At 42.1% G+C, this 24,380-nt stretch overlaps 1 protein-coding gene across 1 annotated transcript in view; it reads left to right on the top strand.

Annotated features, from left to right (window-relative positions):
* HS3ST3A1 (heparan sulfate-glucosamine 3-sulfotransferase 3A1) overlaps positions 1-21,501 on the top strand; it is an 86,006-nt gene extending 64,505 nt beyond the window's left edge. Inside the window, exon 2 of the mRNA XM_019982517.2 lies at positions 18,770-21,501. Within this exon, the coding sequence (XP_019838076.2) occupies positions 18,770-19,391 (622 nt within the window). The 3' untranslated portion in view covers positions 19,392-21,501. The remainder of the gene's footprint in view (positions 1-18,769) is intronic.
* The last annotated feature ends 2,879 nt before the right edge of the window (positions 21,502-24,380 follow it).

The following is a 24,380-nucleotide window of genomic DNA, read 5'->3' as shown; positions in this document are numbered from 1 at the left end:
TTTTGAAGGCAAAAGTAGGGAGATGACAGTAAGTGACTGAATTTGATTTTTATAATGGGGTTATTTCATTATTTCCATTAAATGAAAGAGGAAGCTGAGACACCAAGAAATTAAGACACTTATGGGTCACATAATTATTAGGAAATGGAACCAGATGCTTCTAGTCCCAAACTTGACCCGTTTTCACAGTATTTTTCCATCCAACCACTTCTAAGTTCTGTGCTTCATACCAGGGGATGGTCTTCTGATACTTTGAATTTTATGGTTATTTTAAATGCCTTGAGGGCAGTTGACAGTATTTGTTGAAGCTTAATAGGAAGAACAGTCCAGCCCAATCAATGAGTTTCTAGTGCCTTGTTCTTTTTCTAGACTTGATGAAGGTTAAACAATAACAATATCTTCTCCCAGATAGTCAGCATGAAGGGAATGAAATAACTATATACATCAGTATCTAGGTGTTTACAAAAGATCTCTCTTATTTTCATCATCTGAGAGTCCAAACTAAATCAAGCTCAAGGGGTTTGAGATATATTATTGTTGTTCAATCGCTAAGTCATGTCTGATTCTTTGTGACCCCATGGATTGCAGCACGCCAGGCTCCTCTGTCCTTCACTATATCCTGGAGTTTGCTCAAATTCCTGTCCATTGAGTTGATGATGCTATCTAACCATCTCATCCTCTGTTGTCCCCTTCTCCTTTTGCTTCAATCTTTCCCAGCATCAGGGTCTTTTTCCAATGAGTTGGGTCTTCACATCTGGTGGCAAAAGTATTGGAGCTTCAGCTTTAGCATCAATCCTTCCAATGAATATTCAGGATTGATTTCCTTTAGGATTGACTGAGAGATCATATAGCAGTTGGCCATTTCTGTGGCTAAAAATAAACTCATCGCATCACCATCACATCATCAGCTTCACCATACCGAGCGCCTTCAGCTTCTTTGCTCATGTGTGCAGCATCTTGGGTAGCTCTAACAGTTTCTCATCATGGCTTTTCTCATTCCTAGGAGACACAAGCATTCTCTTGATGGCCTTACCCACCCCCAACAGGAGCCACACACATCTTTACCAAAAAATAGGCTAAAAAAAGGTTAAATGGCTCCTTCACTCATGTCCAGACCATCAGTGTGGCAGACAGGCACCAATGCTGGCCATTCAAAACATTTTGCAAACCAAACCAGTGCTGTAACCATGTAGACTTCATTTTAAGACATCTGGGATTAGGGTCTATTTTCTTATTTACTCTGCTTTTGGCATTTTAGGACTGAGTTAGGGCTTCTCTGTGGCTTGGTGATACAGAATCCATCTGCTAATGCGGGAGACATGGGTTCTATCCTTGGGCTGGAAAGATCCCACATGCCGCGGAGCAACCATGCCCATGCATCACAGCTACTGAGTCTGCACTCTAGAGCCCGGGAGCCACAGCTACTGAAGCCTGCACACCTTAGAGCTCGTGCTTCACAACAAGAGAAGTCACCACAATGAGAAGCCCTTGCCCTGGAACTAGAGTGGAGCCCCTAGTCTGGAGAAAAGCCCTTGCAGCAATGAAGACACAGCACAGCCGTAAATAAATAAAAGTGTTTTAAGAATGAATAAGTTAAGGAAGATGAGTCAAAACAGGAGCAATTCTATTTCTTGGAGGGTACAGCAATACTTTTGGTGTTGGGACATGTAAGTTGATCAATAATTCCACTCACTAACCTGTTAATAGTTTGGTGAGCGTCTGTCCAGATTTTTGGTAAGCCCATATTATATACCAGTACATCATGTCAGTTATTATGGCTAAAATCATGTTTCATAACATTACCACAAGACCTCAGAGACATATGGACGCTTACTTGACAAGGCTGCAGGGTTCTTCTGATCTGGGCTGGCCTGAGATTGCAGCTGGCCTTGCTCACATGTCCACGTGTCTGTGGTCAGCTGTGAGTTGACCAGATGGCTGTCTTGATCTTGCCAGGGTCTACCCACATGACTGGGGATTCAGCTGGCTGAAGGCTGGTCTTGGGTAGGCTTAGCTGGGATAATTGGGTGACTGAACTTTGTTCCGTTTATTGTCCACCCTCCAGAAGGCTCGTCCAGACATGACCTCACAGTGGTGGCCAGACAAATGAGTGGAATGTGCAGGAGGTTTTTCAAACCTCTTCTTGAAATAACTATACAACATTATACGTTGTATAATGTTATAACTATACAATGTTGATGCTCATTGACCAAAGCAAGCCACATGGCTGAACTCAGTATCCAGTCATGGGAAAATAGATTCCATGTTCATAATGAAAAAGCTGTAAAAGTCATGGCAATTGGCGAGGAGAGTGACAGGGACCAAGAATTGGGGCCATCAACACACTCAGACCAATAATGACTGAAACATCCTTTAACACACGAGTGTTTTTTTATCATCTGTTTTTACACATATGAGAAAATATCCTATCATTTTATGGCTTATACGACACTGAAGATCTTTCTTCATTTGAAACAGATACAGTTATATCTTTTTAACCTTGCACAGTGTTTTTTGGATAGCATATACAGAGTTTTTACCCAGTCCCCTAATGATGGGCATATAAATTGTTTCCTGTTTTGGGAATTTGGGGATGGTGCTACCGTAGACACACATTTGCATAAAGTTTTCTGTACTGACACTGATGTTTCAGTACATTGAACCTATGGAATCCCTCCTGTTTTATCCTCCAGCGAGACTGAGCCACTTGTAATTCCCTGAATGTGTCACCACCTTCTGCGCCTCCATGCTTCAAACCCTGTTTCTTCTAAAATCCTGCTTCTTGGTCCCCTTGACCGATAAGCTCTAGTGAAACCCATGAAAAAGTGAATCTGCATGTAACATCACTGGTGATTGCCTTCACCCCCACCCTGCAGGGTCTCAAGTTCATAGTGTGTGCAACTGTACTGTTATTCCAGTCTTCACGGAGGCATCACTGTATTTGTGAAGCCTTCTCTAAATCCCTTAGGCAGATCCGGTCCTTCGCTGAAAATCTAAGCACTCCTATTACAGTCATTGTCCCAAACCCCTTTGCTATTCTGTCTTTCTGTCAAGAGGGTAAGTTCTTTGAGAGCAGGGCTGCTATCTTTCTGATTCTCATTGTTCTGTTTTCTGGTGGGGTGCTTGACCCAAGTGGACACTTGACAAAGGTTTGCAAAATAAAAATCTTACACTTGGGGTCAAAACTAAAGGTATAATAATAATTCAACAGATCCTTACTTGTTCATTCACTTAACAAATAGTTATTGAACATGTGCAGTGAATTGGTGTTTGAAATGGGAAGATGGCAAGAATGTCAGTGTGATTTCCTGACATTAGATGGTGTTTTGAAAGACTCCTTATGTCAATATAAAGGAAATAAAATCTAAGAAAAAGGCATCTCAGGAGAAAATAATAGGCCAAAATACATAACCAGGAAATGTCTTTAGAAATAGCATTCCTAATAAATGTCTGGGAAAATGTTCACTGGCTTAAAACATAAGTATTAAACATTTAAAAATTATTTCCATATATTTATTGGCATTAATTATGCAATATGCATAATACACAGTATAAATGAATGCATTAGAAGACATACTTTAATATATTGAAGTAGAACTGAGATATCTGAAATAATATATTAAAATTCAGAGATAAAGTTTAAATATTTTCATAGAAGACCAGTTTGCCGTATGATTCAAAAACCTTTAAAATATACACACCTTCCCTTCTACTTAAAGGAAATAATCAAACATGAATGAAATGTTTAACTTTGGAAACAACCTAAGTAGCCAACAGTAAGGACTTGGCTGAACGCTTCGTGGCGGTTCATATCATAGCACACTACACAGTCATTTAAATTAAGTCAGTGTATTTAAGGTCAGGAATTTCCTATTTCTAAGTGCACAAAAGCAGTTCAGAATGGTTTACATACATAATGATCTCATTTCACAAGTGTTACAAAGAATTGCATAGAATAGCCTTGGATGGATAGACTTCAAGATACTACATCTGAATGTAGAAGAATTTGGGGCCTCTCTAAACCAAGTTTTCTACCATGAACCTTTTCAATGTGTACATTAAATTTTTTTTTTTAATTTAGTTTTTAAAAAAGGCCTTGGGGACTTCCCTGGCAGTCCAGTGGCTGAGACTCTGTGGTCCCACCGCAGGAGGTCCAGATTTGATCCCTGGTCAGGGAAGTAGCTCCCACATCCCCAAACTAAAGAACCTGAAGGCTGCAACTAAGACCCAGTGCAGTTCAAAAAAAAAAATGTTTTGAAAAGCTGCTGTTTTTCTCTGGGATCACACCCTGCAACCTGCGGTGGTTTGTTTCCCTGAACTGATAGGAGAGAGATTCCTTCCTGCTCCATCACACAAAGGTGGTGAGAACACGCCTGCAGCATCTCTGCCATGGAGCGCCTCCCTGTGAGTCGCTTCATTTCCAAAGTCCAGTTCCTGGGGACCCTCAGGCTTGTTTGGAGTCAAAGCTTTGTCTGTCTGCCTTTTTTCTCTGTGCTGACCTCTCTGAGGCCTGGTGCATCCTCTTGGTGTGCTTAACAGGTCCCTGGACAGAACTATTCACGCATCTAAATATCCCATGCGTCTAAACATTTCCAAAGTGATAAACCAAGCTAATAAACGGCTAAACAAAATATATTCTGTTCTTCTATTTTGATAGAAGAAATATTTGAATTTGAAATACTGCTTAATAACAACAACACAAAAAACAATGATGCTTAAATCTATTGTTTTTATGTGTCTGAAAGTTTAGGCAAACTACTAGAGGTAACTCGATTTAATTGTTATTGCTCAGTTGGATCTATGGATGGACCAGCGATGTGTGGGTGAGTAATGAATGGAAACACACACACATCATGAGCAATTACATCTTCTGCAGTACAATTCATTTCTCATGCTTCATTTCAGCAAAATACTAATTACATTACCGTCAAGATTTTTATGATAATTTTGTTCTGGTGGCAATAATGACCTAAAGCAGGGGTCGGCAGACATTTTCTGAAAAGGTCAAGATCATAAATAGTTTAGACTCTGCAGGCCATCTGGTCTCTGTCACAAGTACTCGACCTGCCGTCCAAGTTCAGAATCAGCCACAGACTCTCCGTAAGCAAAGGACCTGGCTCTGTGTTCGCTATTCGCTACTGAGACAAATAGCTGGATTTGACCCACAGGCTGCCTGGTCCCTGTTGCAGCCATGATTTTCTCCTCCAGGGCCGCACAGGTGGCAACCTTGTCAATGGAGTGGATCTGTGGACCCTCACTGATCGCTCTCCCAAACTTAGTTTTGTCCATTTGCCTCACTTCACAATGATACCATGATTTTGGAGATTGGTCTCATCTCACCAGAGTGAGATTATTTTGGAAGTTCTCTCAGTGAGACAGAACATAGGTCATTTTTTGTAGCTCAAACCCAGGGAAGCTGATGGCAGGTCCTGATGGCACATTTTAGAAAGAACATCCAGGGAGGCCAGGGCCCCAGACCCTGAAAAATCACAGCTTCACGTTGATTTTTCCTGCTTTGAACTTTAAAGGCAGAGCTTTCTATGGTGTGGCTCAGTGGTAAAGAATCTGCCTGCCAATGGAGGAAACACAGGTTTGATCACTGGTCTAGAAAGATCCCACATGCCAAGGAGTAACTAAGCCCATGTGCCATGACTACTGAACCTGTGCTCGAGAGCCCACATGCCACAATTACTGAGCCCATGTGCTGCAACTACTGAAGTCCGAGCGCCCTAGTGCTCCGCAACAAGAGACACACTGCAACTAGAGAAAGCCCACGCACAGCAGTGAAGACCCAGAGCAGCCCAAAATACACACAAATAAATAAATAAACTTTGCAGGCATATTGCTGAGCACCCACTCTGTGTCCAGAACCTAACAAACAGAAATCAAGGAAACCAAAACGAACAACAACAAAAAATGCATCCTTATCCAAATGTAACAAAGAGGTTTTCTAAAATGTCAAGGTTTTTCTTATCCTGCCCCCACGTGTCTCGGCTGCTCTACTGTCCTTAGATCGTCAATTTCAAGCCACGAAAGCACATTTCTTGTGTTATCTGTAGTGGCACGTATGCGAAGGGCTGATAATTCCAGGCTGATGAGAGGATCCGTCTGCAGCCGCACAGAAGCTGACAGCCCTCAGACCAGTCATTTATAAAAGCCTGTCTGGAGCCAAAATGAGCTGAACTGGGGGTGTGCATGGCTCTGGCCATGGCTGCAGCCCTCGCTGTGGCTGCAGAGCTAGGAGAGCTGCCCCACCCTCAGCCCCCGCCCTGCCCGCCCCATGAGGAATTCCATGTCTCCTCTGGATGGTTGATCTTGGAACATGGTTAAAAGTACCAGATAGGATGAAGAACAGCCCTTCCTTTCATTGAGGCTCGTGTTTAATGCATCATTCCTGCCTCAAAAGAACCACAAGGGAATTTCCTCTGCAGGGATGAACTTTATTGTTTAGGGAATTGAAACCTCAGCATGGTCAAACCCAGAGCTCACTGTCTTTCTAGAATTTGAGAAGAATTTTGAATCATGGAGACAACAGTGAACCAGGGCTCAGGTGAGCAGGGTATAAGCCAAGCCTTGGGTCCACCTAGCTTTGGGTTTTTTCAAAGTTTCCTGCCTCTGTGAAATCACGAGGCTGGGTCGGGGGGTTGCTTTGAGACTCCCTCCAGTTATCCCTCAGTGATGCTGCCCCCACAAGAGCGCAGTCTACCTACTTCCTTTTCTCCAGCTCATTTTTTTGTTGTTATTTTTTGTTTTTACTGTATATTGGAATATGGTTGGGGGCTTCCCTGGTGATACAAGAGGTAAAGAATCTGCCTACAATGCTGGAGACGCAGGAGACCAGGGTTCAATCCCTGGATGAGGAAGATCCCCTGGAGGAGGGCATGGCAGCCCACTCCAGTATTCTTGCCTGGAGAATCCAGTGGACAGAGGAGCCTGGTGGGGTACAGTCCAGAGGGTCCCAAAGAGTTGGACACAACTGAAGCAAGTTAGTATGCCTCAGGGCTAAGATATACAGATGGATATGTATATATCTAAAAGTCTGTATTGATATATAGTTGATTCACAATGTTGTACTAATTTCTGCTATCCAGCAGAGTGACTCAGTTATACATACATGTATTCTTTTCCATTATGGTTTATCATGGGGCACTGAATACAGTCCCTGTGCTATACAGCAGGACCTTGCTGTCCATCCATTTGGAGAGATTGTATTTTGACTCTCTTCTTGCAGGCATGTTTCCCCTGGGTTACAGTGCAAAGGGTTGCAAAGAGTTGAACATGACTGACGCAACTGAGCACACACTCAGAGTATAGCTGATTTACAATATTGTGTTTGTTTCAGATATACAGCAAAATGACTCATACACATATATCTATTCATTTTCAAATTCTTTTCCCATGTAGGTTATTACAGAATATTGAGTATAGTTCCCTGTGCTCTACAGTAGGTCCTTGCTGATTATCTATTTTATATATAGTAGGCGTTGTATGTTACTCCCAAACACCTAATTTATCCCTCTTCCCCCAACCTTTCCCCTTTGGCAGGCATAAGTTTGTTTTCTATGTCTGTGAGTATGCTTCTGTTTATAAATAAGTTCATCATTTTCTTTAGAGTCCACATATAAGTGATATCAAATTGTATTTGTCTTTATCTGACTTTCTTCAGCTTATTCTTGATCTCTCTGTCTTTCTGTAATCTTTCTCTCTCACACACAAACTTCTAAGAGTTTATAAATATTATTTAGGCTCTAGATCCTAATTTAATTTCAGTTTATCTCTGTTTTCTATCGGCTCAGTTCAGTTCAGTTGCTCAGTCGTGTCCAACTCTGCGACCCCATGGACTGCAGCACACCAGGCTTCCCTGTCCATCACCAACTCCCAGAGCTGCTCAAACTCATGTCCTTCGAGTCAGTGATGCCATCCAACCATCTCATCCTCTGTCACCCCTTCTCCTCCCGCCTTCAATCTTTCCCAGCACCAGGGTCTTTTCCAGTGAGTCAGTTCTTTTCAATAACTCCAACTCCAATACTGTTTTCTATTGTCATTTTTTATAACTGGATTTAGAAACATTAAGACATTTCTGTTGTTCAGTCACTAAATCGTGTCCAACTCCTTGTGACCCCATGGACTACAGCATGCCAGGCTTCCCTTCCTTCACTGTCTCCCTTAGTGTTGAAACCTGTGACCTGGACAGAATAATGATCATCCCTCCCTAGCTTGATGCATAAAGAACAGCAGATGTCCAGAGATAGATCCACTGTGGACAGGTGGAAAGTCCCTATCTTTTCCCAGGTCCTCTCTTAGACTCTGGTTGTCTTTATAGATTCTGCCCCTATTATTAGGTGGTCTGTTCAGTCTAGCTTTTAATGGGGTTAGGGCTTTCTTTCTGGGTATTCTTTTATATTTTGAGAGGACCTTGGGAGAGGTACCTCAGTTCCCAAGAGCCAGACACCGTTTTAGAACAGAGTTTGGGGGACTTCCCTGGTGTCTAGTGGTTAAGACTTCATCTTCCAATGCAGGAGTGTGAGTTCGATCTCTGGTCTGCTAGCTGAGGTCCCACATGCCTCGCGGCCAAAAAACCAAAACCAAAACAGGAGCAATGTTGTAACATTCAATAAAGACATTAAAAATGGATCACATAAAAAAAAACCTTTAAAAAGAAATAAAAATAAAACAGAGTTTGGGATGCTGTAAACGAGGTTAGAAAGGATATTTTCAATCTTATGAACACATGAGTTTCCCAATGAAGTAAACTTAGAAGGAGAAAATAAGAGGGTGGAGCAATGAGCCTTGTAAGATACTGGTCTATTTTTGTATTTCCTAAGAGTCCATAGATGAGAAAAATTATAGAATTGCTTGGGAAACTCTGAGATCCCACACAGACATCAAGGATTATGGACTGAATTTATGATCCCAGATAACCCTTGCCTCTTCCCCTTCAGGACTGCCCTTCTCCATGACCTGGATCCAGATGTATTTTCTGCCCTTTCATGAGGCTCCCCCACATCATCAACCAAGAATCCTTGACTTCATTCTCCTCCCCTGCAGTGCCAAGGAACATTGTGTTGCTTTCTTGAAATAAGCTAGTTTCCTTTGTCCATAAGCCCGCGGAGAATGAGAACCATCTCTTTCTGTCTCTTTACTTGATTGTTCAGATGTTTAGAAGGAACACTGGCTTTCAGGGCACTGGGAAATGTATCCGCCTTTAAGTCTGATGCTTGGATATCTTGACGACAGTTTGCTTATCAGATTTGCCCATTGAGATTCGGTCAGTGTGGGAGCCGGTTCCAAAACCATATATCTTCCTTTCCTACAGAAGCCAACTCAAAAAAATCAGCAAAAGGGAGTTTTCTTTCCAGCCTCAGAAGGCATGTTTGGAGTGGAGGTCCACATAACGCCAGCAGGAAAAGAAATATTGCCATAACTGCCCTTGGCCCAGGGGACGCAGGCCCGGCGGCACGGGGGTTACCCTGCTTCCTCTGCTCCCAGCTCACGCCATCGGGGGCCCCCCTGGGAACCACCTTCATTCCATGGCCATGAAAAGAGCATGTTTTCCCTAGAATTTCCTGCTGCCGGAGGTTTCCAGAAACAGACACACAGTTCTGTTTGGCTGCAGAGACTAAAAGAGAAAAAAAAAAATGTATGTGTACATGGGCCAGATTTATTTATTTCTCAAGGTAAATTACCTTTGCCTTACAACTCAGGTCCTTCCCCTACAGAAGAAAGCCTTTGAAAAACAGGCAGTGTCTGCGACCTGTTTGCAAGATTCCAGACAGAATGATTCACGCTCTTGAGGTGGACAGGGAAGTAGTGCCTGTAATATTCCCTCATTGTGACAGAAGGTCAGCGATGGATCTGCCATCTGCCAACAGACCCCTGCCCAGGTTGCCTGCCCAGGTCCAGGAAGGTGGAAGGAGCGTGTGCTTTGGGGCAGAATGGACCTGGATTTTCATTCTGTCCCTTTCACTCATTACTGTCTGTCTTTGGACAACTCGTATTACCTCTCTGAGCCCATTTCCTCCTCTGAGAAATTATGCCAGTAATTCTAGCTTTTCACTGTTGTGAGATGCAGGAAAGAATATATCAGATCTCGGTCTATGGTAAATGCTAAGTACGGGTTCCTTTGCTTCTGTCTTCATCATGTTCTTCCTAAGACACTTGGAATTGAATTCTTGACTGTCCTGTGCCTGTTATTGGTCTGTTATTGGTAATTCCTGACTGTCCTTTTCTGTGGATTTCACTTTCTAGCACTGACATCTTGTTTTGATGTTTTGACCACAGAGGATAAGTGGTGAAGAGATGTGTCTCCTTTGGGACTTCCCTGGTTCCCAGGGTTTGGTCCCTGGTCAGGGAACTAAGATTCCACATGCTGCATGGTACAGCCAAAAAAAAAAAAGCAGATACAGAGATGGGTCTCCTTTGACCCCGCCTTCCTGAAGGCAGCAAGATTACTCAGCTGGTGGATGGGCTAGTTGGTCTTTCTGCTGCCTCCAGGCACCAGGGATATGCCAAGACAGCCTTCATCTGAACCAGCCTCAGCACTTTGCCTTGGTGTCTGTTACTGGAGCTGCATTCTTTTCAACCTCATTGATTCTTAAATCAATTCTGTTGATGCCAAGTTGTCCTGCTTAATAATCTGCAAAAATCTTTTTATTTGATTGGTAGTCACACATCAGAAGAGATCAGCAAGTGTGAGGCTGGGTGGAACTTTCAACCTAACAGGTTACTAATGAGTTAAAGCCCTGAACATACATGGAACCTTAGAGCTGGGATGGCCTCTGAGACATGGGGGACGGTGGTCGTATTTTGCTGATGAAGAAACCAAGGCCCAGAGAACTTAAGTGATCCACTTAAGGTCACATAGCTTTTAACATCAGAATCCAAGCTGAATCCACACTTCTATTCCCAGTTTTGAGTTTCCTATGAAACTCCATTTTCTTCATGGAGATGTATGATCCATCTGAGCCATGTTTTAGGATAAAAGCAATCATATGTTGTCTTTTGCCTCCATTAGAATTTTTAGGCAGATATCTTTTTTTTTCCCCTCATGTGAAAGATTCTTTAGTATCTTCTATTTATGCATCATATAAATTAAGTGATGTATTTCTTCCAATAGTTATTTTTTAAATAAAAATAAGGACTGTAGCAATGGTCTCATTTTTTTTTAACTTTTTTTTGTATAGCCAATTAACAAACAATATTGTGACAGTTTCAGGTGACCCTCAAAGGGACTCAGCCATCCATACACATGCATTCTCCCGCAAACCCTCCCATCCAGGAGGCCACATAACATTGAGCAGAGTTTCTTTTGCTATGCAGTACAACTGCATTTTTGTTTTGCGATCTGTTTGGGGGGCTTTTTTAAAGTAAAATTTCTATCATTTTCCACCTGTAAAGCTTTGGGATCTTCTTTGAAAATGTCTCCTCTGTTCGCTCCATAAATCAGTTGTGTGGCCCCCTGTGTCTGCCTCCCATCAGTATTCCTCCTTTTCTCACCGCCTTTTTCTTCCTCACTATCAGCCCCTAACCCAGGTCTTCAGCTCCTCAAGCTGGGATCACACTGGAAGAGCCTCCCCAGATATATCTAACTACCTGCAGGGCTTTCCTGATCCATCCTGACTTGTACGCTGACTCAGATTTAATCTCTCACTGATGTTAATCACACCCTCCCCTTTTCAGTCTAATTTCACGCAGCTCCCCTGTTTCAAACAGACAAATTCCTTCATCTGTGTTCAATTTGGGCCTTTCAGCCTCTTCACAGCCACCCTATGGGGTAACTTTCTCACGTTATCAGGGTCTGCATCCATCGAACTGGCTCCATCCAAGTCACCTTCTGCATGTCCTTTTCCTATCGCTCTTGTCTGCTGACTTTTCTCTCATCCTGTGAGACAGGGATAACCTGGCCACAGGCACGGGGAGGACCATCCATCACCTCCCATAGACAACCATGGTAGCTTGGACCTGCTGCTTTTCCTGCCTAAATCTCAGCTTCTTCCTCCGAAAAACTGGGAGCATAATGTCTAGCTTATCTTACAGGAGAAAACCATTGATAAATGTTTTGCAAGCATACCACATTCTTCAACTATCTCTGCGCTTGTGTCCATACAGTAGAGACACATCCTCCATGACACTGAACTCCAAGGCGCTTATAAGTGCTGGGAGAATCTCATTTGGGACAGAGGTCAGGCAGCTGCTGTTCTGATAACTTACCCGGGGTGAGGGGCAAGGGGTCCCTGGGAGGACCACTGGTTCCTAGAGATGGGAGCTCAAACCTTGTCCCTTTATTTACTAAACTTCCACAAATTGGAGATGTAGTTGGTTTAGCAAATGCCCTTTTTTATAAGTTATTTACTTATTTTTGGCTGTGCTGGGTCTTCACTGCTGCACAGGCTTTTCTCTAGTTGCAGCGAGCAGGGGCTACTCTCTAGTTGCCATGCGTGGACTTCTCATTGCACTGGCTTCTCTTACTGTGGAGCACCGGCTCCAGGGTACAGGCCGCAGTGGTTGTGGTGCAACGAGCTTAGCTTCTCTGTGGCATGAGGGATCTTCCCAGACCAGGGACTGAACCCTTGTCGTCTGCAGTGACAGGCAGATTCTTTACCACTGAGCCACCCAGGAAGTCTCGCAAATGCCCTTCTTGAAATCCATGTGTTCCTTGGAGAACTGTAGAAAATTGGTCCATTTATTTTTATATGTGCTATAAGTTTTTATTGAAGTATAACACCATTCAGCAAAGGCCTCAGATCCTAGGATCCGACTCAGTGATGTTTCACAGGGTGGATACGCTCATGTCAGCAGCACCCAGATCCTGCACTGGGTATTCCTTACGTTCCAGAAGCCCCTGTGGCCTCTTTCAGTCACTAATCCTCCCCCCACCAAAGGCAACAGCTGAGCTGACATCTAACACTACAGGTGGGTTTTGCCTGTTTTTGGGCTTTTTATAGGAGAAATCATCTAGTGTATACGTTTTTGTAACTGGCTGTCTAATTCATTTCTATCGATACAATTTGATGTCTTTGTCTTCTGGGTGAGTTCTTTTTTTAAAGAAATCAGGATAAAATAGACATAACATTTGCCATCTTAGCCATTTTTAACTGCCCATTTTAACTGACCATTTCCCAGGTCAGTAGCAGTAAGTACATTTACATTGCTAAGTGATCACTCTCCTGAACTCTTTTCATCTTGCAAGACTAAAATCCCCATCAAAGACAAACTCCCCCTCCCCCTGCCCCCAGCCCTGGCAATCACTGTTCTACTTTGTGAATTCAGCTCCTCTAGGGACCTCATACAAGTGGGATCATAGTCTGTATCCTTCTGAGCCTGGCTTATTTCACTCAGCATAAAGGCCTCAAAGCCCATCCATGTTGCAGCAGGTGTCAGAATTCTGTTCCCTTTTAAAGGCTGCGTAATACTCCACAGTATGGCTAGATCATGTTTTGTCTGCCCACTCAGCCTTCTGTGGACACTTGTGTTGCTTCTACTCTTTGGCTATGGTGAATTCTTTTTTTCTTTGGGGACAAAGAAAAAAGTGTGCCACGCACCTGGTAATAATCCTTCATTTGCTTGTGAAACTCCTTATTCTTGTGAAACTCCTTCTTCTCCTTGACATCTTCAGGAGAAAACAAATAAGCATCTCTAATTTTTCTTTATAATTCTAGTTTCTACCCTTTTATCCTACCCATTTCTACTATAAAATGTCTCCAAATTATTTTCACTCCTGCAAAGTGAATGGAACAGCCAATCCTATTTGCCTGGAAACTAAGGCGTCCTAGGACCCACCCTGTCTGTTGCTCACTGGAATTTCTCACCCTGAACCCCAGCTTGTCTGGTCTTTAGACAAACCCACATGTCTTCTCATTGCACTCACCTCTATGCTCCCCTCACTTGCCCAGTGTTTCCGAGAAGCTCTCATCGTGCTCAGGTGGCCCTTCCAATGTGTGTCCCAGGCTGAGCCCTTATACAGAACAGTCATAGTACATGCTTCACTCGGGTAAGGAAGGAAAATGTCCAAATTCACCTAACCTCTTTGAAATACTATATTCCAACATATATGTGCAGTTTGTTTTGTGTGATAAAGGAGCTCTTTTCTGAGCATTAAAATTCAAGTTGCAATAAGGAAACGAATCTAAGAATTTAAAAGGGAGATGGCTATTTAAAGAATTCTGAGATGAGTCGTGACTGCAGCCATGAAATTAAAAGACGCTTACTCCTTGGAAGGAAAGTTATGACCAACCTAGATAGCATATTCAAAAGCAGAGACATTACTTTGCCAACAAAGGTCCATCTAGTCAAGACTATGGTTTTTCCAGTGGGCATGTATGGATGTGAGAGTTGGACTGTGAGGAAAGCTGAGTGCCTAAGAATTGATGCTTTTGAACTGTGGTATTGGAGAAGACTCTTGAGAGTCCCTTGGACTGCAAGGAGATCCAACCAGTCCATTCTGAAGGAGATCAGCCCTGGGATTTCTTTGGAAGGAATGATGCTAAAGCTAAAACTCCAGTACTTTGGCCACCTCATGCGAAGAGTTGACTCATTGGAAAAGACTCTGATGCTGGGAGGGATTGGGGGCAGGAGGAGAAGGGGATGACAGAGGATGAGATGGCTGGATGGCATCACTGACTCGATGGACGTGAGTTTGAGTGAACTCTGGGAAATGGTGATGGACAGAGAGGCCTGGCGTGCTGCGATTCATGGGGTCACAAAGAGTCGGACACGACTGAGTGACTGAACTGAACTGAGATGAGTCCTTTTACAAAGCAACAATTCTCAGCAATATAAGCCTCATCAAGGATTTACTTACACTTGCATTTCTTCCTTTATGAAGAAAGAAGGTAGCAGGCAGCCCCTAGTTCACTCGGACTCCCCATCCCATCCACTTCCCTCATCCTGAAGATGACAGTAATTAATGTGTTTTTCCTCTGAAATCCTATTTTAGCTGTTTCCTCTTCAAACTCCTCCTACTTTGGATAGCTCTTTTCCTACCCTATCAAGATAATTTAAAATAGCATTTCTTTTTTTCAGGGATATGGGTAATATTTCCTCTGGGCTGGCACAATCTATGACTTTAATCTCTGCTGACAGGCCGCTGGGGAGTCTACTTCTCCCCAGGGCCGGAGGGCAGGAAGACTGAGATTGCCCACCAGCAGCTCCCATCTGAAGGGTGTTATCTCTATTCTACTGGCAAAATACGAGGTCGAGTGCTTAAAGGTCAGAGATGATAGGAAAGGAGGCAAGAATGCTGACTCTTTTAAAAAAATCTTGGAGTACTCCTCATCATTTCAGTGGTGTCTGATGTGTGCTTTTTTACAGTCCAGAACTTTTTCACACATTTGATCCAATTTTCTTCCCTGAGATAGTCCAACAGTTTCTGTATAGATCTCCTGGCTCATCTTATAAAAGTGTAACTTAGCTTCCAAAGTAGTTTGGTCTAGCCGACTTCTCAGTTCCATGAAGGGGATATATATGTGTGTGTGTGTGTGTGTGTGTGCTGTTTTTGTTGTTGTTTAGTTGTTAAGTCCTGTCCAACTCTTTTGTGACCCTATGGACTGTACCCCTCCATTCTCTTCTGTCCATGGGCTTTCCCAGGCGAGAATACTGGAGTGGGTTGCCCTTCCCTTCTCCAGGGGATCTTCCTGACCCAGGGGTTGAACCCAAGTCTCCTGCATTACAGGCAGATTCTTTACTGCTGACCCTTGAGGGAAGCCCATACATGTGTGTATGTGTGTAACGAATACACAGATTTTGTCACTGTGAATATGTATGCATACACACGTATGCAGTGACAAAATCTGGATTTTGTGTGGCCCCAGCATTACACAGGCAGTCAACCGTCTGTGTCTCCCTTGTGTCAACACAGACCTCCCTGGTCTTTGCTTTTTCTTACCCAGACCTTCAGCTATGTCTAAGAAATGGGGGATGGGGGCACAGTTAAAAGTTCTGAAAAAGGAATTGCAGATATCTTAAATCAACAAGGAAAAAAGCAAGAGGAATCAGATATCTAATTATCATTTCTCCTCCAAAAGAAAAGTAAAGATAAGCTGACTAAAATATCAAAGAAAGTAAATTGTGAGGAGATCTGTATAATTAAACTAAGCCAGCATCAGTGGCTTATTGCCACGAATGTTGAAGAATTTGTGCCAGGTATAAATGCACATGGCAACAGATTGTTTGTGAAGCAATTGACATGATGTCTGAGATAAACGTCAAAGTAATTCATTTAGGGTGATGGGGGAGTTGACATAGAGGGTTAGGGAGGAAATGAAATTGGCAGTCAGTTGCTTTTTGAAGCTGGATGTAAGTTACGTGAGATGTATGTTATAGTACTGTCTACTTTGGGGTATATTTGAAATTTTTCATAATATACAATTAGCAAATACACAGGAGGAATAAAATTATAGGAAATCAAACAAAAGCAGACACATGTAACACACAGTGCATTTTTTACTACAAAGGTGAAATAGAAATTAATAATTATGAATGAAACCAGCAAGTCAACCATCAGAATTTAATAAAAGTAAAATCAATCCTAATGCCTGGACCAAAAAGAAAAAGTATCAAGTGCAATTACTAAATATTTGTGAAGTTATGCAAATGACCAACAGTGCATGTTGAAGTTTGGGGAATTTGACCAAGTCTGTACTTGAAAACAGTAACTTCAAACAGTAACTTCAAAATGTTTTTATTACTTGAGAGAAATTATAATAAGTGAATGTTTACATTCAGTTAATTAAATTGGAAGAGCAAAGCATGAATAGAAAAAGAATAAATGTCATTAAAAAAGTAAAATGCAAATAAGTAAATTTGAAAAGTCATCTACCAAACTAGAAAGAAAGGCAGGAAAAAAACTCCACAAAATTATAGTTGAGATAGGGCATAAAACTTCAACTACTCAACTGGGTGATTTTTAGAAAAATATTAATTGACAAAATGCACTGAAGATGAAGCAGATCATTACAAAAAAAACAATAACCACAGGAGAAACTGTAAATGTATTTGAAGATCCTAGTCCCTTTCTTATCCTCAACCCTTAAAAGCACCAGTATTAGATGACTTTGGGCTTCCCAGGTGGCGCTAGTGGTAAAGAACCTGCCTGCCAGCGCATGAGACACAAGACTTGGGTTCGATCCCTGGGTTAGGAAGATCCCAGGGATCCAGGATTCTTGCCTGGAAAATCCCCTGGACAGAGGAGCCTGGTGGGCTACAGTCCATGGGGTCACAAAAGAGCTGGACATGACTTAGCCACTAAACAACAACATACAGATACCTATTTCAAATCTATGATAAATAGTGGATTTAATGGCAGTACACTTTTGGAAAAATACATAGGTTTTATTTCACCTGCTTGTACTTTTGGACTGGCTCTGAAACCCATCCTTTCTCATGCTTGAACTAGGTAGCAATCTCTCCAACAGGACTCCAACAGGAATTTTTTTTTCCCCCCACATGACAAGTGATTCTAACATTTGTCAGGAAGAATAAACAGACAAGAATCATCAAGAATATTTTGAACAACAGAGTCAGAATTTACTTTGATGTACATGAAAATATATTACCATAACACGATAGTAACTTAACATGACAGTTGGGCCAACAGAGAGAGGGACCACGATATTTAAACTATTATAACGGTGGCATTTCAAATTATTAGATGATAAAAGATGAATTATTTGATGTTTGTTATGGGAAAGTTCAGGAATTATAAAGAGAAATATTTTGTGTGCTACACAATGATATTATGTTGATTATAATTTATTTGTTTACAAGAAAACCACAAAAAGGGCTCAGGGTATTTTAACACCATCTCACTGCTGTATAATTGTGTTTATTACAATATTCTAATTCACCTAAAAGAATTTGATCAAGGTTATTTTCTTACCGCCTTGTGGGTTGATGATTATAAAAAAATTACATTGCACTTATTTTGTGCCAGGCACTTTTGTAAGCTATCGAGGTATATTAATACCTTTAATATTATACAACATCAAAACAACCATAGGAGGTTAAAATAGTATTATTATTTCCCATAAAGTACATCCGCGAGCAACTAGGGATGCAGAGTGTCTGTGCAGCTTCTCCGAGGTCACAGTCACATACCTAGTAAGGGCAGCGATTGGTACTTCAACTCAGGCCGCCTGGCTCTGGGTGCATAAGACTTCTGCTCTCCTAGAAAGAAGCTCACGGAGTCTATTAGAGGAAGGCACTCAGGCTCCTGGCTCTAATGTGCCTTTCTGCTCCACTCAGGCACGTGAGGTTCTCATGGCAGATGTTCAGAGCCCTCTAGAAGCTGGATAGGGCAGAAAATAAGGGAGAGGTGACACCAGAAGAGGATCTCAGAGAATGCTGAATCCTATTCCTTCTCCTATAAACTAAGGTGCCTTCACATCTTAGGTGGATAGAGGATATCTGATCTCCAAGCTTCAGAGGGACGTTCCTGTACCTCTCAGCTCTAAAATTCGGCTTGCATTTTTTCATGTTTCTACAACTGTAATTAGATGGTGCCAGGATTAAAAGTGTCGACATTGCAGCCTGATGCTCTATGATGACCTAGAGGGGTGGGATAGGGGGACGGGTGCGATGAAGGGGCGGGTGGGAGGGAGGGGGTATGTGTATACCTATAGCTGATTCACGCTGTTGTACACTAGGAATTTACACAACATTGTATAGCAATTAACCTCCCATTAACAATCAATATTTTTAAAGTGTTGACTTGGAGACGTGTGGCCAAAGAGCTGTGACCTCTGACCCGCCCTGGTCTGTTTGCTCCGCGCAGGGACCTGATGCCGAGGACCCTGGATGGCCAGATCACCATGGAGAAGACGCCCAGCTACTTCGTGACGCGCGAGGCGCCCGCGCGCATCTCGGCCATGTCCAAGGACACCAAGCTCCTGGTGGTGGTGCGGGACCCGGTGACCCGGGCCGTGTCGGACTACACGCAGACGCTCTCCAAGCGGCCCGACATCCCCAGCTTCGAGAGCCTGGCCTTCCGGAACCGCTCGGCGGGCCTGGTGGACCGCTCGTGGAGCGCCATCCAGATCGGCCTGTACGCCGAGCACCTGGAGCGCTGGCTGCGCCACTTCCCCGCCCGCCAGATGCTCTTCGTGAGCGGTGAGCGCCTGGTGCGCGACCCGGCCGGCGAGCTGGGCCGCGTGCAGGACTTCCTGGGCCTCAAGCGCATCATCTCGGACAAGCACTTCTACTTCAACCAGACCAAGGGCTTCCCCTGCCTCAAGAAGGCGGAGGGCAGCGGCCGCCCCCACTGCCTGGGCAAGACCAAGGGCAGACCCCACCCCGAGATTGACGCGCAGGTGCTGCGGCAGCTGCGGGATTTCTACCGGCCCTTCAACCGCAAGTTCTACCAGATGACGGGCCACGACTTCGGCTGGGACGGATGAACTTATAATTTAAAAAGAAAAAAGAAAATATCAGAAGATAATATATTTTTTTACCAATCGGTAGAGAAGAAGCAGTTTAATATTTGCGCTGCCGATATTTGTTTCAGTATTTTTTTTTTTTTCATGAATGTTAAAGAGATTGTTCTCCTCTCCACCCTCACTGGCATGAACAACCAACCGCAAAGGTTTCGAAAAAAAGGAAATCTGCACGAATCTCCATTTTCCATCTTTATTTTATGTTTTACGTTCACCGTTATGAAGTATGAGTGTCAGTTACCATTAAAACTTTCAAGAAATCCCTGAGAGTATAGCTCACTCTCTTTTTTAACACAGCCCAGATAAAATTGCTATCTCTCCTGATGTTTTTCTCCCTTTACTTTTGTTCCTGTGCCACTTTATCTTAAACCTTTTCCCGATTAATAATTCTGTACGGTTACCCATCACTTCTCGGATATCACAGTGTTTTCAACTACATCTTTCTTGATCCTTATACTCAGCTGTGATTTAACAACAGAACAGGAAGGCTATTATCCCCATTTTACAGATAAAGAAACTGAGTATCAGGGAGGTTAAGTAATGTATCTTACCGCCAGATGGTAGACCCTTGACAAAACTCCATCTTCCACTTATTCCCTGCTTTGTGCCACTCTTTCCAGGGAGAATGGGAAAGGCACAGACATCCTTTAGAAATGCTTGGCTAGTTTGGGGAGGGTTTCCTGTTGCTTTTGAGTTCTAGGCAAGCCTTATGGTGCTCAAACATCTTACACAGTTGTGCTCAAGGAAACTACTCTGTCCTGGACACAATGTCTTTTAAGCAGTCTTGGCTTGCTAAAGCACCCCAAGAGGTGGAAATCCCAACTGAATTGAAGTGAGGGGAATTACTGGATTGTTGCATGGAGAACAAGGTGGCTACTCACACTAGGAGCAGGACAAACTGTGGTAGGGGCAGAATTTACCTATTCTTGTTTTGATTACTTTATTTTTTTTCTTAAAAACCCATTCAGTAAGAGTTTGCAAATATCAACCTCAGTTTTTAACCTCTTTTTTTTTTTAACAAAGTCTGCCTCTGTTATAACATCTTATTTCTAACCTTGGAGCTAGTACTAAAAAAAAAAAACAAATCATCTTATTTACAAGGCCCTCAGTTTTTTATGGGTGGAGGGAGGGCTGTCACTTTGTCACTTTATTTTTTCCCATTTCCTCTTTATACCAATTATAATATTCATTAATATTTGGAAAATACTCTAAGAACTGCAGATATGGGTAAAACAGTGATTTTTTTTTCTATTCTCCCATCTGTTTCTGCCTGTTCCCCATTTAAATAGCTCAAATAAATCAATAGTTTATTAAGAGTGTTCCTTTCCTCTCTGAGTGGGCATTAACCAGATTAGCATTAATGGGAATTAAATTGGTTTAGAGAAGAGCACATATGCACAAACTATATAAAACATTTATAATTAGTCTGTCAGCAACATTTTATTACAGGTTTAAACCCAAGAGGAAAATGTCTCCAATCTCATGGAAGTTTTCCATGTCTGCTAAAACATAAAGGACCAGACACTCCAGTATTCTAAAACAGTATTCTTTTTTCTTCTCAGTTTTGTCAATCAAAAGAACGTAACATTGTTTTAAAATATGAGGTTTTATTGTGCATTTGACAGAGATGCTATTATTGAGTGAATTATGTATTTCTTGAGAAGTCTAACACAGGATTAAAATGAAGGAAAAAAAACAAGTTTCTAGGTATCCTATTCTTGCTTTAAATCTCTGGATTTATTTATTAATTCTCTTTTATGGGGGTTAAGTAGACCCCAAATCCAGGTCCCCTTTCCCAACTGATCTCCTTCCCTTCTGCACCCTCAACTTCCTGACGCTACAGCCTGTTTTTTTTTTTCCTACTGGAATCATGACTACCAGCAATAAGAAATGCATTTTACACTCTTTTCATCTTTTCTCTTACGTCTGTGCTTCTGATTCTCTCATAAGCATTTGCTTGGCCTCACCCAAAGGTGGCTCGCACAAGGAAACAAACACATCTAACAACTGTATTCAGCAGCCTTCATCTTTTTGTGTTAAGAAATAATAAAAGAACAGAATTGAGTGCAAAGAACTTCCTCTTGCATGTAGATGTTTTGTTTTCTCATGTGACTTTTTAAATGGATGACTACAGAACATTCCAGGAAAACCTTCTAAGATTTCATAAGAATGGTAGATGTTCTTTATCCTAACCAAGTGTATGAATATCTCAGGTCAGTGTACCCCAGAATAGGAATTTTCCATTTCTGCCTTTATGTGATATTTCCCCTTGCTGTGTGTGGACTTGGACTCAGATTTCTTTTGTCCATTTGGCTACATCACATAAGAAATAGGCTGTGCTCTTGATTTGAGCCTCTTAGTCACCCTTCCTCCAAGCTGTCTGCTCCACAATCATGTCCACTGACCTCCTGCTCTCCTCTCAGATGTAGAGAACAACCAGAGGTCTGCAGCTTCATTCTGAATCATTTGCTTTTGAGGCCATGCCTACAGTGTATAAATTCTTCTGATTAGTAAGAAATTCTAAGAGAAATAAATTTTAGTCTATTGACTAGAGATCAATAAGCTTCTAGAGAATGGATATTTATTATTTCTGGAGTATTAATCCCACTCCAATTATCTTATTTTCAAAGATCCTCAAAGTTAGAGTAAACCGTGACAGTGATCAGGATTAAATCCCCATTTGGCACTTGAATCCTTTCTTCTGCTGGTTGTGCAGGGGTTTAAAACACTGATGTGTCTATCAATTAACTTGATTTTTGCAGTTGTAAAGAGGATAAGTGAAAGTGAAGTTGCTCAGTCGTGTCCAACTCTTAGTGACCTCATGGATTACAGCCTACCAGGCTCCTCTGTCCATGGAATTTTCCAGGCAAGAGTACTGGAGTGGGTTGCCATTTCCTTCTCCAGGGGATCTTCCCGACCCAGGGATTGAACCCAGGTCTCCCGCGTTGCAGGCAGATACTTTATCATCTGAGCCACCAGGAAAGCTGGCTGGTAAGGAGGATACGTTTCTTCCAAACACTTCCATCCTGTCAGCTGAGACCTGCCAAATCTGGTACCTATGCAGATAAGCAGCATTTAATATGTGAATAAATAAAATCTGCCTGTACAGCAATAATATAATAGTTTATATGAATGTAGCAGATTACCCTTAAAGGCATCTTTTCTCCTTAAATCAACTCCTATTTCCACTCACATTCAGTCATTGTACAGATGAGAAAACTAAGTTTGGAGACAGTGGTTCTCAAAAAAAAGCAATTTTTCATCCCAAGTGATGTCTGGAGATATTTCGGGGTTCTAAATAAGCATGGTAGGGTATAGGGTACTCCTAGTGAATCAGTGCCAGGGATGCTGCCGAATATCTAACAATGTACATGAGAGCCTTCATCACAAAGAATCATCACACCCAAAATATCCAATGGTGCTGTGGTTCCCAGCTGAAGAAGTAAACCAGTTACAGCTGGTGTGTGTCCAAACCAGGTCTAAAAAGACAGATTCTAATTAATGCTTGACTGGTAATTCTTTCACTCAGCACTCTAGGTTTTCTCTTGAAAACATTTCTTTCTCTCACTCTATAAATGACTCCATTATAGTAAGCAGATCAGAGTTTAAGGGTGTGCTTTGTCAAGAGAAGTACTAAAGAGAAACTTTGCTGAGCTGGGTTTTTACAACTGAGGCACAGAAACAGATTGTAACAAACGGATTGCTGCATTTCTGAGAAGTGGAAACAGCTTCACATGAAAAAGTATCATTAAACATTTCTAGAGTATTTCTCAAGTTCAAGTCTTACAGCTTCAGTCCTCCTCCTTGAGAGTGCCTTGACAGTATTTCTTGTCACCTGATGCGACCAAGTGTCAGGAGATAGAGGTAAATGCCTGGGTTTATGTTAAACAGCTAAATTCAGATGGACCTGCGGTGGTTTATAATTGACCCCTAGTGGATGAGTAATAGCAAAGGAAGATGAGTTCTTACTGTTACATTTTCTACCAGGTCTTTGATGTGATCACCGTAGAATCAAAGAGAAGGTATGGCTCCCCAAATTAGGAAAATATGGAGTTTTTCAGCCCACTGAAAGTCTTAGTGTAGGAACTCCCCTGGCAGTCCATGGGTTAAGAATTCACCTTCTGGGACTTCCATGGTGGTCCAGTAGTTAAGAATCCACCTTCCAATGCAGGGGACATGATTCAATACTTGGTGGGGAGAAGTAAGATTGCGCATGCCACAGGGCAACTAAGCCTGAGCACCACAGCTAGCAAACAATGCAGCCAAATAAGTAAAAAATAAAATAATTTTTTAAAAAAGAATTCATCTTCCAGTGTAGGGGATTCAGGTTCAATCCCTAATCGGGGAGCTAAGTTCCCACATGCCTCGTGGCCAAAAAGCCAAAACATAAAACAAGCAATATTGTAGCAAATTCAATAAAGACTTTAAAGAATGGTCCACATCAGAAAAAAATCTTAAAATATATATATATATTTCTTAGCATAGAAATAAAACCCCCATCTATGCTCATGTTGCAGCCGATAATCACTGAGGAATAATAGGACTTTCAAAACCCAAACATCAAGAAGCATCAGTGTTGCGTGGAGTTTGTGGTCCTTGAAATATCTTCATCAATGTGAAAACAGATTTGCATTCAGAGTCTCAGCTACACAGGTGAGAACCATGGATAGGAAAAGCACAAACCTGTTTGTCACATCATGAAATTTTGGAAACTTTAAAACTTAAAAAAAAGTGAATTTGGGAAAATTATAAAGCAGTGCAACCTCAAATACAGAGTAATAAAATAATGGATTTTTATTATGTCAGGAGGAAATAAAGCTGAAAATAGAAATCGCTTCTAATATAGGAATCCATTGTGGGACATTTAAGATATTTAGTGAGTATGTTTCAGGCTATAATCCTAATTTTCCAGTTAAATTGCCAACTGTTGGCTGTGTTCTTTTAATAGCTATA

The sequence above is a fragment of the Bos indicus genome, chromosome 19 (assembly GCF_029378745.1).
Source record: "Bos indicus isolate NIAB-ARS_2022 breed Sahiwal x Tharparkar chromosome 19, NIAB-ARS_B.indTharparkar_mat_pri_1.0, whole genome shotgun sequence".
In the NCBI taxonomy this organism is placed as follows: Eukaryota; Metazoa; Chordata; class Mammalia; order Artiodactyla; family Bovidae; genus Bos; species Bos indicus.
The sequence above is the reverse complement of the archived record's forward strand: the minus strand, read 5'-3'. Positions and strand labels throughout refer to the sequence as shown.